The sequence below is a fragment of the Notolepis coatsorum genome, assembly GCF_963971535.1.
Source record: "Notolepis coatsorum genome assembly, chromosome: 4".
Lineage (NCBI taxonomy): Eukaryota > Metazoa > Chordata > Actinopteri > Aulopiformes > Paralepididae > Notolepis > Notolepis coatsorum.
In genome coordinates this window covers 17,125,555-17,140,811 of record NC_140168.1, presented here as the reverse complement: position 1 = coordinate 17,140,811, position 15,257 = coordinate 17,125,555, and the positions used below count along the sequence as shown (strand labels likewise).

The 15,257-nt window shown below is 45.7% G+C and overlaps 1 protein-coding gene across 2 annotated transcripts in view; it reads left to right on the top strand.

Annotated features, from left to right (window-relative positions):
- Nucleotides 1-563: 563 nt before the first annotated feature.
- Nucleotides 564-15,257, top strand: part of septin2 (septin 2) — a 31,609-nt gene continuing 16,915 nt past the window's right edge. Inside the window, exons 1-6 of one of the 2 annotated variants that reach the window (XM_084313654.1) lie at nucleotides 564-662; nucleotides 1,980-2,020; nucleotides 7,098-7,212; nucleotides 9,914-10,000; nucleotides 10,300-10,423; nucleotides 14,629-14,763. In XM_084313654.1, coding sequence (XP_084169780.1) covers nucleotides 1,997-2,020; nucleotides 7,098-7,212; nucleotides 9,914-10,000; nucleotides 10,300-10,423; nucleotides 14,629-14,763 — 485 coding nt within the window. In that variant the 5' untranslated portion in view covers nucleotides 564-662; nucleotides 1,980-1,996. Of the gene's footprint in view, nucleotides 663-1,979; nucleotides 2,021-7,094; nucleotides 7,213-9,913; nucleotides 10,001-10,299; nucleotides 10,424-14,628; nucleotides 14,764-15,257 lie in introns of both variants that reach the window. The other variant, XM_084313653.1, reaches the window with a different exon arrangement.

Below are 15,257 nucleotides of genomic sequence, written 5' to 3'. Positions count from 1 at the left end.
AGGCATCCAAACTGAGCGCTTAGTAGGGAATTCCTTTCTTGGCGCAACGGTTTGTGATGTCGCCCGCAGTGCGGACGCCTGGGGTTCAACTCCCACTCAAGGCATGGTCGAATTCGTGGCAGGGGCGAGTTGCCTCTGTTACAGATGCAACAGTACTGTCTACCCTGTATGTCATGTATGTCATTATGATTAATTGAAAATGGGGGACCCTGATGTATACAAGACGAACGTCTTTCTCTGGTCTGCATCCCCTTAACAATTGTGTGTATTGAGCCGTACTGTATTGTACCCATTCTGCAATCTGTTAAAAAAAAAGTCCAATCAATCAATAATCTGTAAACTGTCTTAATTGATTGTACACATGTTTTATGATTTAACCTATTGTATATTGTATTGTTTATTGTATTTTTTGGGGGTATTTATCATGTATGAATTATGTTTGTAATGTATCATTGAAAATGAGGGCATATGATGATGATAATGAATGATTGACACAACAACAATCACATCATTTAATTTCATTCATGTTTCCATTAGGGCTCTCGCGCGGTGCATTGTGGTCCGTGCTGGTAAGGAAGGAGCTGCAGCGGAATCTGAAGAATTTGAGGCTCATCCCCATCAAGACCCTCCGACTCCTCCGTGTTTCACACACTAGCTGTGGGGTAATAATAACTCTTTTACACATCATTCATTTATTTATTTCTCCAGTCGTCAGTCTCATTCAGGTGTTGTCTTATTGTAGTGTTATTAAAAAGCCCCACAGAGGGAGAGGCTAGTAGCATCCTGTGTGTTAACAACAGCCAGTTAGCTAGTTCGCTGTTAGCTAGAGTCAGTTTATCAAGTGACTCTGATTTGAGCTAACGTTGTAGCTTAGCGAGCTTTAGCTTTATTGTACAATATATCTGCTAAACACAGGCCGTACAAATATAACGGTTTAACGACCAAAAAGCCTAACGTAATTTCACCAACAAACAGCTATAACTAACGTAGCTAGCTTTTGACTTCTTCAGCCTGAACGTTAGTTTAATTCCTCTCAAACTACTTTTCGTTGTACTGTACTTGTGCTGTATGATGATGACGATACATTTGAATCTAATCTACAGCAGACTAGTTGTCTTTAAAACGAAGCTTCTGTATGAATGAAGTGAGATGTTTTAACGTCATTAGCTGAAGAAACTTTAGCAAAAGTTGCTACAACGTCTAGTAAGTGTCTGAAAGTGACGTCAGCGACCTGACTGGTCAGTAATGTTTTATGTGAAGCTATGAATTCACTATGAATTGAAAATGGGGGACCCTGATGTAAACAAGACGAAAGTCTTTCTCTGGTCTGCATCCCCCTAACAATTGTGTGTATTGAGCCGTACTGTATTGTACCCATTCTGCAATCTGTTAAATAAAGTTTTCATTCATTCATTAGCCTCTCTCTTGTGTCTCAGTGATGTGGCCCCAACGTTTCTGCTTTGAGGTTTCATTCATTGTCAAGTCCGTAAAGACTAGGCAATGGTAACGTTGTTCTTGGTTGCCTCTATGATGGTATTAACCATATTCTAAATCTGAGATGGGACACATGTAGCCTATTATGAACCAGGCCTTATCTATAAGAGAAAGCTATGTGTTGTGGGACCTCCATTTTTAGTCACTGCCCACCCATCAAAGCAGGCAGGAAGAGAGGGCTGTCGAGTTTTCTGTGGTGACTCACACACAGCAGACTTCCTGTCTCTCACACTGAGACAGGCCTCCCATCCTACTACGATACAAAACTGAAGTTACTACTCAGAATGTGTTTAATCACCGACAGAGTGTCAGTCCATAGAATACACAAGACTGTGACACACTACGCAGTACGCACCATTACAAATCTCAGATTGTGTTTTTACAGATATCTACATTACAAGTCGACGGGAGATTTCTGTACAAAAGAGATGTCTGTTGGAGAGTGTGATTGACACTTTGGTGTAACTGAATCTTCCTCCTGGCAGGTTGACGGACCAGAAAGATGTCTCAGGCTGACAAATTGAAGGTAAGTTCGCTACCTGCCAGTATATCAGTGCACGATCTCTACCTAGTAGTAGTAGGATTAATGGGGGTTGTACTTAGCATATTTTAGACACAGCGCTTGTCTTTTCATGCAGCGCCACTCAGAAACCAGTCAAGCACAAACCTCCAGCTGCTCTCTCTCTCTCTCCCCCATGACTCATGAGTTGTGTCCCAGCCTGGAGGCAGAATGAGAGCACATCGCTGTCTCACGCCTCTTGTGTCCCACCCCCTGGAGGCAGAATGATGGCACATTGCTGTCTCAGGCCTCTTGTGTCCCGCTCTGGAGGAAGAATGAGAGCACATTGCTGTCTCAGGCCTCTTCTTGTGTCCCACCCCCTGGAGGCAGAATGATGGCACATTGCTGTCTCAGGCCTCTTGTGTCCCCATCTGGAGGCAGAATGAGAGCACATTGCTGTCTCAGGCCTCTTCAGTAGTAGTAGTAGTAGTAGTAGTAGAAGTAGTTTATTTGTCACGTATAAAGTACAGGTACATTACAGTGAGATGCTTGGTTCATACACATGCAGCTCATTATAGTAATAATAATGAGCTCATTCCCCTCCACTGAAAGGGGGGGGGGTGGGGAGCTATTGATGCCGCAAGTTAAATCAAACGGCAGCGCTAAATACTGGCTTGCTATGGACATTTCCAGATTTCAAAACAATTTGTACACAATATGTATTGTGCATGGGTGATTTATGCTAGTCCAACATCTGCTATGACAGGTGAGACTATAATGGATGAGATGGTGCTACAGACCCTGGAGTTTGGGTGAGAGTAGGGATGACCCTGGAGTTTGGGTGAGAGTAGGGATGACCCTGGAGTTTGGGTGAGAGTAGGGATGACCCTGGAGTTTGGGTGAGAGTAGGGATGACTCTGGAGTTTGGGTGAGAGTGTGCTCCAAGTTGTTTCTTTAGGAAAATCGCAGACTTTGATTTCAGATGTGCTTCCTGTCTTCTCCAGAGTCGGATAATGTCCTTACTGTCTTCTCCAGAGTCGGATAATGTCCTTACTGTCTTCTCCAGAGTCGGATAATGTTCTTACTGTCTTCTCCAGAGTCGGATAATGTCCTTAATGTCTTCTCCAGAGTCGGATAATGTGCTTGCTGTCTTCTCCAGAGTCGGATAATGTCCTTACTGTCTTCTCCAGAGTCGGATAATGTGCTTGCTGTCTTCTCCAGAGTCGGATAATGTGCTTGCTGTCTTCTCCAGAGTCGCATAAGAAGATAAATACCAGTTTATTCTCTGTGCATTGAATGAATGGAAGCTGGTTTCCTAGCTTAAAAGTTGGCCAATGCCTAGGCTAACCAGTACTGTCCGCTTCCATTCATTGTGCTAAGCTAGGCTACCATGTAGCCGGATAGCTTTCTACTGAAGGCACCGAGAGGAAACTGGTATCTATCTTCTTGTCTCACTCTGGAGAAGATGGTAATCACATTTGTCATAATATTGGCATGTTCCTTTTTAAGGAATCCCCTTAAAAGCTTCCAGCTCTGTCACCAGCCTTTCTACTCTCTTCTCCTGTTGTATAGGGAGCTGAAATCAACATCACCTCCTGTATTGTTCCATAGCCTCCTGTTCTGATCTACCATGCTAAAGTCTAACATGGTTTGATAATGTCTTGTGGCTTTGGATCTAGGATGTTATTTACTGTCTGATAACCAGGTCCCTGAATGTAACATCTCTGGGGTTCTGTGCTAGTGTGGCTAGTGATACCAGATGTGCCCTTCCCATTTACCTGCTACAGTAAGGGGTCATAAACATTGGAATGCTGATGGTCTTTTGTAAACAGACGGCAGAGGTCAGCGTGGTCTCCTCCTAACATCTGAGCTGTTAGTGGGCAGATGTCTTTAATAACCGCCTGTCAACATCGCTGGGATTATGAAAAGCCAGGTCAATTTAAAACACGTCTACTTTCAGAGTCGGGGACATAAACTGAGTTAGTTTAGTCTCTCCTCCCTCTCTAATGCTGAGTTAGTTTAGTCTCTCCCCCCTGTCTAATGCTGAGTCGGGGACATAAACTGAGTTAGTTTAGTCTCTCCTCCTGTCTAATGCCGAGTTAGTTTAGTCTCTCCCCCTGTCTAATGCTGAGTCAGGGACATAAAATCAGTTAGTTTAGTCTCTCCTCCTGTCTAATGCCGAGTTAGTTTAGTCTCTCCCCCTGTCTAATGCTGAGTCAGGGAGACATACACTGAGTTAATTTCTCCCCCTGTCTAATACTGAGTCAGGGACATTAACTGAGTTAGTTTAGTCTCTCCCCCTGTCTAATGCTGAGTTAGGGACATGAAATTAGTTAGTTTAGTCTCTCCTGTCTAATACTGAGTTAGTTTAGTCTCTCCTGTCTAATACTGAGTTAGGGACATACTGAGTTCGTTTAGTCTCTCCTCCCTGTCTAATGCTGAGTCAGGGACATGAAATTAGTTAGTTTAGTCTCTCCTCCTGTCTAATACTGAGTTAGTTTAGTCTCTCCTCCTGTCTAATGCTGAGTCAGGGACATGAAATTAGTTAGTTTAGTCTCTCCTCCTGTCTAATACTGAGTTAGTTTAGTCTCTCCTCCTGTCTAATGCTGAGTCAGGGACATGAAATTAGTTAGTTTAGTCTCTCCTCCTGTCTAATACTGAGTTAGTTTAGTCTCTCCTCCCTGTCTAATGCTGAGTCAGGGACATGAAATTAGTTAGTTTAGTCTCTCCTGTCTAATGCCGAGTTAGTTTAGTCTCTCCCCCTGTCTAATGCTGAGTCAGGGAGACATACACTGAGTTAATTTCTCCCCCTGTCTAATACTGAGTCAGGGACATTAACTGAGTTAGTTTAGTCTCTCCCCCTGTCTAATGCTGAGTTAGTTTAGTCTCTCCTGTCTAATACTGAGTTAGGGACATACTGAGTTAGTTTCTCCTCCCTGTCTAATGCTGAGTCAGGGACATGAAATTAGTTAGTTTAGTCTCTCCTCCTGTCTAATACTGAGTTAGTTTAGTCTCTCCTCCCTGTCTAATGCTGAGTCAGGGACATGAAATTAGTTAGTTTAGTCTCTCCTCCTGTCTAATGCCGAGTTAGTTTAGTCTCTCCCCCTGTCTAATGCTGAGTCAGGGACATGAAATTAGTTAGTTTAGTCTCTCCTCCTGTCTAATACTGATTTAGTTTAGTCTCTCCTGTCTAATACTGAGTTAGGGACATACTGAGTTAGTTTAGTCTCTCCTCCCTGTAATGCTGAGTCAGGGACATGAAATTAGTGAGTTTAGTCTCTCCTCCTGTCTAATACTGAGTTAGTTTAGTCTCTCCTCCCTGTCTAATACTGAGTTAGTTTAGTCTCTCCTCCTGTCTAATGCTGAGTCAGGGACATGAAATTAGTTAGTTTAGTCTCTCCTCCTGTCTAATGCCGAGTTAGTTTAGTCTCTCCTCCCTGTCTAATGCTGAGTCAGGGACATGAAATTAGTTAGTTTAGTCTCTTCTCCTGTCTAATACTGAGTTAGTTTAGTCTCTCCTCCCTGTCTAATGCTGAGTCAGGGACATGAAATTAGTTAGTTTAAGTCTCTCCTCCTGTCTAATGCCGAGTTAGTTTAGTCTCTCCCCCTGTCTAATGCTGAGTCAGGGAGACATACACTGACTTAATTTCTCCCCCTGTCTAATACTGAGTCAGGGACATTAACTGAGTTAGTTTAGTCTCTCCCCCTGTCTAATGCTGAGTCAGGGAGACATACACTGACTTAATTTCTCCCCCTGTCTAATACTGAGTCAGGGACATTAACTGAGTTAGTTTAGTCTCTCCCCCTGTCTAATGCTGAGTCAGGGACATTAACTGAGTTAGTTTAGTCTCTCCCCCTGTCTAATGCTGAGTTAGGGACATGAAATTAGTTAGTTTAGTCTCTCCTCCTGTCTAATGCTGAGTTAGGGACATGAAATTAGTTAGTTTAGTCTCTCCTGTCTAATACTGAGTTAGTTTAGTCTCTCCTCCTGTCTAATACTGAGTTAGTTTAGTCTCTCCCCCTGTCTAATACTGAGTTAGTTTAGTCTCTCCTCCCTGTCTAATGCTGAGTCAGGGACATGAAATTAGTTAGTTTAGTCTCTCCTGTCTAATACTGAGTTAGTTTAGTCTCTCTTCCTGTCTAATACTGAGTTAGTTTAGTCTCTCCTGTCTAATACTGAGTTAGTTTAGTCTCTCCTCTTGTCTAATACTGAGTTAGTTTAGTCTCTCCTCCTGTCTAATACTGAGTTAGTTTAGTCTCTCCTGTCTAATACTGAGTTAGTTTAGTCTCTCCTGTCTAATGCTGACAGGGACATGAACTGAGTTAGTTAGTAACTTTCTCCCCGTCTAATGCTGGGACATAAACTGAATGAATTAATGTAGCCTCTGGCCCTGGGTCCCGGGTTCAAATGTACTGTAAAATATTAGGACTGGTTCCCGCCCTCGACTAAAGAAGTTCCCGGTCCAAGTCACAGGACCTTGTTAATTGACACATTTGTAAAATTGTGTTTCTCGACTGGAATCATGCACAAGTCAAATTTAGGTCTTACTAGAGATGTGCTCATAATTCTTTTAAGGACATAACTCATTCAGCATGCTTCCTTTTTTAATTGGTTGAATATCGGAAGCATTATGTATATATTAAACAGTTGATTGTCCTCAGCTAGGGATCTCGGCATGAGATTCTGATGGTACAGTACAATTATAGTCTTGAGTAATTACTAATTATACATTATAAATCGGATTATTATCCGATAGTTCATTTTGCAACATTCTGGAGGGGGAAAGATGCATAAGCATTTTACACACACTTATTTTTGTTATTTATCAAATGTTTGGTCCTGCAATGGAATTTAATGTTAATTTTTGTTAATGTCTTTTTTGTTTTATTGAGTCATTACTAAAATGTGATTTATTTAGCCGGTGATTAACAGTAGCTATTCTGTATATTTAAGAGTAAGCTTTCATTTAGCTTATTAATTTGTTGACTGGTTTGGTGCCCAAAATGATGATTTTCCCCTAGTAATTGACTATCACTGTTAATAGTGACATTGGTTAATCGGGACATCCCTGTCCTCCGCCTCTCTGTGATTGGTTTCCAGCAGCAGGGCCAGTTCACCAACCCAGAGACCCCGGGGTACGTCGGGTTTGCCAACCTTCCCAACCAGGTGCACCGCAAGTCGGTGAAGAAAGGCTTCGAGTTCACCCTGATGGTGGTCGGTGAGTCTGTCGTAGTAATATTTATTTTATTCTATTTCTTACTTTAACCCTTTCACTGCCACATGACCGAAGGTTAACCCTTTACTATCACACAACCGACGGCCGCTGTTGTGTGTGGCAGTGAAAGGGTTAACCGTTTTGGTAGTGCGGCAGTGAAAGGGTTAAAGGTGCTATAATTAACATATTTATGTAGAGGTAATCATTTAGAAACCTTTACACCTTTCTAAAAGCTCTGTGGATGTATTAATACTTTTATTCTACACCTTTCTAAAAGCTCTGTGCATACAATAATTTTTTTCTCTTTTTTTTATTACTTTTATGAAATGATTTCTGAAATATTTGACAATGTTGATTGAAAACTACAATTTCAATTTTATATTGCATGCGGTACAATGGATTGGATGACCTAACATGAGTTTCTATTGGTGGGAGACGGTAGACCTTTTGGAACACATGGAGCGTACTGGAAACGCACGTCATCCGAGACGATATTGTGTGATATCTGATGTTATACTTGGCCTGGTGAGGGAATGATAATGTTGACGAGTCCCTCTAGTGGCAGGAGTGGAATGTGACGGCCACAGAGAACATGGATACAGGATGCCGTGTCCTGACCTCTGACCTCCTGAGGGAGTGGAACCGGGGCAACAGGAAGCGATGCGTTGTCTCGTCTTGCTCTCTGTACTCTGGGGTCACACTTCTGTGTCTGTCTGTGGGTCTCTCTCGCTCTCTCTCGGTCTCTCTCTTTGTCTCTATCTGTGGGTCTCTCTGTCTATCTCTCTGTCTGAGTCTCTCTCTTTGTCTCTATCTGTGGGTCTCTCTATCTGTGGGTCTCTCTATCTGTGGGTCTCTGTCTGTGGGTCTCTGTCTGTGGGTCTCTCTATCTGTGGGTCTCTGTCTGTGGGTCTCTGTCTGTGGGTCTCTGTCTGTGGGTCTCTGTCTGTGGGTCTCTGTCTGTGGGTCTCTGTCTGTGGGTCTCTGTCTGTGGGTCTCTCTTATCTGTGGGTCTCTGTCTGTGGGTCTCTGTCTGTGGGTCTCTGTCTGTGGGTCTCTGTCTGTGGGTCTCTCTATCTGTGGGTCTCTATCTGTGTGTCTCTCTCTTTGTCTCTATCTGTGGGTCTCTGTCTGTGGGTCTCTCTATCTGTGGGTCTCTGTCTGTGGGTCTCTCTATCTGTGGGTCTCGCTCTCTATCTGTCTGTCTGTGGGTCTCTATCTGTGGGTCTCTATCTGTGTGTCTCGCTCTCCATCTGTCTGTCTGTGGGTCTCTCTCTGTTGGTCTCTGTCTGTGTGTCTCTATCTCTCTGTCTGTGTGTCTCTCTCTGTGTCCGTCCGTGGGTCTCTCTCTCTGTGTGTCTCTCCCCTTCTCATGGATACATTTCTAAAAATGCATTTCCGTTTTCAAAATAATTCCTGTCCACAGCAACAGTGTTTGTCTCTGTCTCTCTCCTCTGTTTCTATCCTCTCTGTCTCTTTCTCCTCCGTCTCTCGCTCCTCTGTTTCTCTCCTCTCTGCTTCTCTCTCCTCCGTTTCTCCTTCTGTTTCTCTCTCATCTCATTTATATTAAATTCAAAGGGGCTTTATTGACATGGGAAACATATTTCCAACGCCAGTGTTAAAACAATCAAAACAATTTAAATAATCTAATCTCTCCTCTCTCATTTCTGTTCCACCCTCCTCTCTTCTCTCTCTCCTCTGTTTCTCTCCTCTCTGCTTCTCTCCTCTCTGCTTCTCTCTCCTCCCTCTCTCTCTGTCTCTCGTGTGAGTAGGGAGAGAGAGGGGTAGTCCTATTGTACATCCATCACCCCCTTCTATCTTAAAATAAACCCTAGAAGAATGTGTCGCGAGGGCCCGTGGGGGGGGGGGGGGGGTCTCTCGGGACAACCCTGCTGCTCTCAGAGGGGATACTTTGGGAGCGTTTGTTTTACCATGTAGGGTTAACTTGTTCATCCTGGCTGAGACCCAGATGGTTCTCTCTCCCTCTTGCCTCGAGAGTCCAGTACATTATGTACTACTCTTCTCATAAGATGGACCTAGTGGTTAACACTGTCACCTCACAGCAAGAAGGTCCAGGGTTCGATTCCCGCTTGGGGACCAGGTTTCCATGATGCCAGTTACCCAGGTGGGGTATCTCCCAGGCCTTTCTGTGTGGAGTTTACATGTTCTCCCCGTGCTCGCAAGGGTTCCCCCCCCCGATAAGATAAACCCAATGGAAAAACATGCACAACAACAAGATCGCTAACGCTGTGGCGTCCTTGACGAAGACGGACAGGAGCACTTGGATTGGTCCCCTGGCCCGGCTCACGTTGACGCCTGTCTGCTCCCGGCTGCCCTTGGGGGGGAAGGGCGACGTGATGGGTTAATCGCAGATACGAATTGCATGCATGCATCGCATGTGTGCCAATTGATGACCTCGGAGCAGGTCCTAAATTACTAAATTACTAATTACACACCTCCCAATAAGATAAAGCCAATGGAAAAACATGCAGAACAGTTCGCTAACGTGAGGTGGGCCAGGGTTATTTTAACCCTTCTTTTCCGCTAGGTTGTGATGTGGGTCAGACCAGGGTTATTTGAACCCTTCTTTTCTGCTTAGGTTGTGATGTGGGTCAGACCAGGGTTATTTGAACCCTTTCCTCCAGCTTGACACCGTAACACAGACATCAGACTGGTGTTTAGTGATTGTTCCTTGTGTCGTCCTCAGGTGAGTCTGGTCTGGGAAAGTCCACTCTGATCAACAGCCTGTTCCTGACGGACCTTTACCCAGAGAGAATTATCCCTGGAGCTGCAGGTAGAGCGCGCACACACGCACACACACACGCACACACACACGCACACACACACACACACACACACACACACACACACACACACACACACACACACACACACACACACACACACACACACACACACACACACACACACACACACACACACACACACACGAACACACACACACACACACACACACACCTCTCATGAAACAAACTCTTGCAGTATTCCTGACTCGGATAGAATTTGGGACCGCCACTCATTGTGTTTTTCCTCTGTTTTCTAACCCCCCCCCCTCCTGTCCTCTGGCCACAGAGAAGATCGAGAGGACGGTTCAGATCGAGGCATCCACGGTGGAGATCGAGGAGCGTGGTGTGAAACTGCGTCTCACCGTGGTGGACACGCCAGGATACGGAGACGCCATCAACAGCCAAGACTGGTAGGAGACCACACTGGACTGGTAGGAGACCACACTGGCCTGGTAGGAGACCACACTGGACTGGTAGGAGACCACACTGGACTGGTAGGAGACCACACTGGCCTGGTAGGAGACCACACTGGCCTGGTAGGAGACCACACTGGCCTGGTAGGAGACCACACTGGCCTGGTAGGAGACCACACTGGCCTGGTAGGAGACCACAGACCACACTGGACTGGTAGGAGACCACACTGGACTGGTAGGAGACCACAGACCACACTGGACTGGTAGGAGACCACACTGGACTGGTAGGAGACCACACTGGACTGGTAGGAGACCACAGACCACACTGGACTGGTAGGAGACCACACTGGACTGGTAGGAGACCACAGACCACACTGGACTGGTAGGAGACCACACTGGACTGGTAGGAGACCACAGACCACACTGGACTGGTAGGAGACCACACTGGCCTGGTAGGAGACCACACTGGACTGGTAGGAGACCACACTGGACTGGTAGGAGACCACACTGGACTGGTAGGAGACCACACTGGACTGGTAGGAGAGGTAGGAGACCACACTGGCCTGGTAGGAGACCACACTGGCCTGGTAGGAGAGGTAGGAGACCACACTGGCCTGGTAGGAGACCACACTGGCCTGGTAGGAGACCACACTGGCCTGGTAGGAGACCACACTGGCCTGGTAGGAGACCACACTGGCCTGGTAGGAGAGGTAGGAGACCACACTGGCCTGGTAGGAGACCACACTGGCCTGGTAGGAGACCACACTGGCCTGGTAGGAGAGGTAGGAGACCACACTGGCCTGGTAGGAGACCACACTGGCCTGGTAGGAGACCACACTGGACTGGTAGGAGACCACACTGGCCTGGTAGGAGACCACACTGGCCTGGTAGGAGACCACACTGGCCTGGTAGGAGACCACACTGGACTGGACTGGTAGGAGACCACACTGGACTGGACTGGTAGGAGACCACACTGGACTGGACTGGTAGGAGACTACACTGGACTGGACTGGTACCAAAAATGTAGCAAAAGGTGAATCTAGTTAAGAAACGCGCCAACATTATGGGAAATGTGCTTACTGTCTTCTCCAGAGTCGGGCAAAAAGATGGATACCAATTTCCTTTGTGCGTTCAGTAGAAAGCTAGCTAGCCTAGCTTAGCATAAATTAATGGAAGCTGATATGGACCAGCTAGCCTAGCTGTTGGCCAAAAACACCTCTCCCGGAGTTTTAAGCTAGGCTAGTGGTCCATATCCGCTTCAATTCATTTGTGCTAAGCTAGGCTAGCTTGCAGCCGGATAGCTTTCTACTGAATGCTGAACTGAAGAGAGAAAATTGGTATCTATCTTCTTGCCTGACTCTGGAGAAGACTGTAAGCACATTTCCCATAATGTTGGCATGTTCCTTTAACCTCTTAACAGTCGGGCACATTTAGCATAAAACGCCTGTCGATTGCATGCCCAAAGTAATTTGCGATTTATTATACTTATAGCACATGCATGAGTCTGGTCTCTTTTGAAAGGTAACATTCTGAAGTTTCTTACACAATAAAGAAAAATCACGTTGAGTGCTAATGTAATAGAGAAACAGAGGTTTGAACACACTGAAATAAAATATTTGCTCCTTTTGTGTTGACTTGTTGCCAGATGCCTGTTTTTGGGTTCCAGCTGAGAGGTAGGAGCTGGAAAACATAACGGGTCCATAGCCTGAAGTCTTAGTCATACAGGTCCAAAGTTTATAAAAATCCCACAGAAAATGTGGGTTTTACAAAGGTTTTTGTAATGTGTGTACCGCAATAATTCAGCGTACTGCATAAGTTGAGTGTTTGGTGACGATCGAAAGGCGGCAAATTCAACTTTCCAACAATGTATTGGTTGCACGGCAAAAAATGCAGCCCGGAGCCGACGGACGAGGGCAAAGTGCCGCGACGTGCGTGACGTACCGTATACGGTACGCCGGACATTAACACTTTTGAGTGCCACGCCCCTTTGACCATATTAGGGCTACCGTGCCAATAAGGAAGTCAGTGGGAGGTCGGGGGAAATTTGCGAAGGCTTAAACTATATCTTAAATTATGGCTATGGGTCTAAAACACCCCTCGCTTATCAATGACTTGCTTGCAGTCAACATGTACGAAACGGATGCGGCTGGGTGGTGCAGCGGAGATTGCCTCCGGCTTGGGCCAGTCGTCATACTGACTCAATTGGCAGAGTTAGTGGGTGGAAGTCGCTGGGTGGTAATCTGGACGTTGAGGACAGCGACTCCTACAGGTCGGTTGGGGGATGCCTGCACAGCAGAGACAGGAAATGGCGGGGGTAGTGTGAGCCTCCCACACGTTACACCTCGCCAATGAGAGTCCGTGCTGGCAGGTGAAAAGATGTGACCGGCTGCCTCCTCGTGTATCGGAGGGGACACGTGATGCAAGGCTTCTATCCTCCCTACAACCGGCCAGTGGGGGGCATATGCGAGCAACGTTCAAGACAGGGGAGGGGAGAATTGGCACAGCGGGTAATTGGGGATGGGGGAAAAAGAGGAGAAAAAGTGGATAAAAAAAAAACATGTACATTCCCGTTTTATACTGTTTTGAATACGAGTATAGTTTTGGAGATTTCTAATAATTCCAGAGAAATTCTACGATAATGGCTCTTTAGTGGAATACACAAAACACGTTGTTCGGCTGATTTTATGATCGTTTTCAAATAAACGCTAGATAATCGATTAGTATATGTGTACTTATGCACGCTAGAGAAGCGGGCTGAAAAATCGATTATCCATGCCGTGCTTAGCGCTAACGTTACGCACACAAACACGCACGTTGTGATCGCTGTGAAAAAAACATCTGATTAACCCAAAACTGGTAACATAGAGTCCTTACCTCACATCAGATGTTCTGCAAAAAGATTAATCCAATTCCTGATCGCCATTCCAAATATTGATAGTGTTTATTGATCCAACGTTATTGTCCAAAACACGTAATCGAAAGCTGCTCCGAGCCTCCCCAGTGAATGTGGTAACGGATACTGCTTGCCAGAGAAGGGAAAACCCCGGACCGGACTTTTTTTCTGATTCACAGCCCCACCCAATCCAATCCAATGATGTGCCATACCATCCGGGAGACGATAGGCGGCGGTATTTGCCCTTTTCGAGCTCGGACCCATTCCCAATGATAACGTCAGGCTGGATGGATGAAAAATGTATGGATATTGCTAATAAAAGAAATAACTATTAAAACCCAAGTTTTCTCGGGCCTCGGCACTCAACGCATGGCGAGTTAACCCGACTAATCTCGTGGTCGGCACTCAAATGTGTTAGCAACCTGTGATGCAAGGCTGAGCAATAATTAAATATCATCACTCGTCATCTTTTAATAGGATTGACATGGACCACACAGGCGCCTAAGAAGTTCAAAGTGAGTCAGAAGATCCTTAAGAACTTCTACTCATGTACAATAGAGAGCATCCTGACTGGTAACATCACCTCCTGGTTTTGGGAATAGCACCGCGCACGACCGCAGCAGACTGCAGAGAGTGGCTCGATCAGCCGGACGCACAATTGCTTCCCACTCTCCAGGACATTTACACAAAGCGTTGCAGGGCCAAGGCTCATTGTCTGCATTTTTACTTCATTGTACTTTCATTGTACTTTAGTTTGTATATTTGTATAGTGTTGGGACTTTATTCCTCTTAAAACATTTGACTGTGCTTACCGTCTTCTCATGGGCTCATACAGAACCACGCATTTCACTGTAATGTACTTTATACGTGACAAATAAAAACTAACTTCTAACTAACCTCCCTCACTCCCTCAATCGCTCTCTCTTCCCTCGCTCCCTCCATCGCTCTCTCTTCCCTCGCTCCCTCCATCGCTCTTCCCTCTCTTCCATCGCTCTCTCTTCCATTGCTCTCTCTTCCATTGTTCTCTCTTCCCTCGCTCCCTCCATCGCTCTCTTCCCTCACTCCCTCCATCGCTCCCTCACTCCCTCCATCGCTCCCTCCCTCTCTTCCGTCGCTCTCTCTTCTAACTTGAAATTGATTGTAATTAAATTAGGATATCGTGGCACACAATCTAAATCTGTAATTAAATATAAACTCAAATCTTTCACTAAATTCATATCTGAAATACTAAGTGGATATAATTTGAAAGGTGTTTTTGTGCCTGGACTGTTTGTTTTTAAAACATAAGTTTGTGTTTTCCTGTTTTTAGCTTCAGCACCATCATCAGCTACATAGACGACCAGTTTGAGCGCTACCTCCACGACGAGAGTGGACTGAACCGCAGGCACATCGTGGACAACAGGGTGCACTGCTGCTTCTACTTCATCTCCCCTCTGGGCCACGGGTGAGACAGACACACAGACAGACAGACAGACAGACAGACAGACAGAGAGACACACAGACAGAGAGACACACAGACAGAGAGACACACAGACAGACAGACAGACAGACAGACAGACAGACAGACAGACAGACAGAGAGACACACAGACAGAGAGACACACAGACAGAGAGACACACAGACAGAGAGACAGACAGACAGACAGAGAGACAGACAGACACACAGAGAGAGAGAGACAGACAGACAGACAGACAGACAGAGAGACACGCAGACAGACAGACAGACAGACAGACAGACAGAGAGACACACAGACAGACAGAGAGACAGACAGACAGACAGAGAGACAGACAGACACACAGAGAGAGAGAGACAGACAGACAGACAGAGAGACACGCAGACAGACAGACAGACAGACAGACAGACAGAGAGACACACAGACAGACAGACACACAGAGAGAGAGAGACAGACAGACAGACAGAGAGACACGCAGACAGACA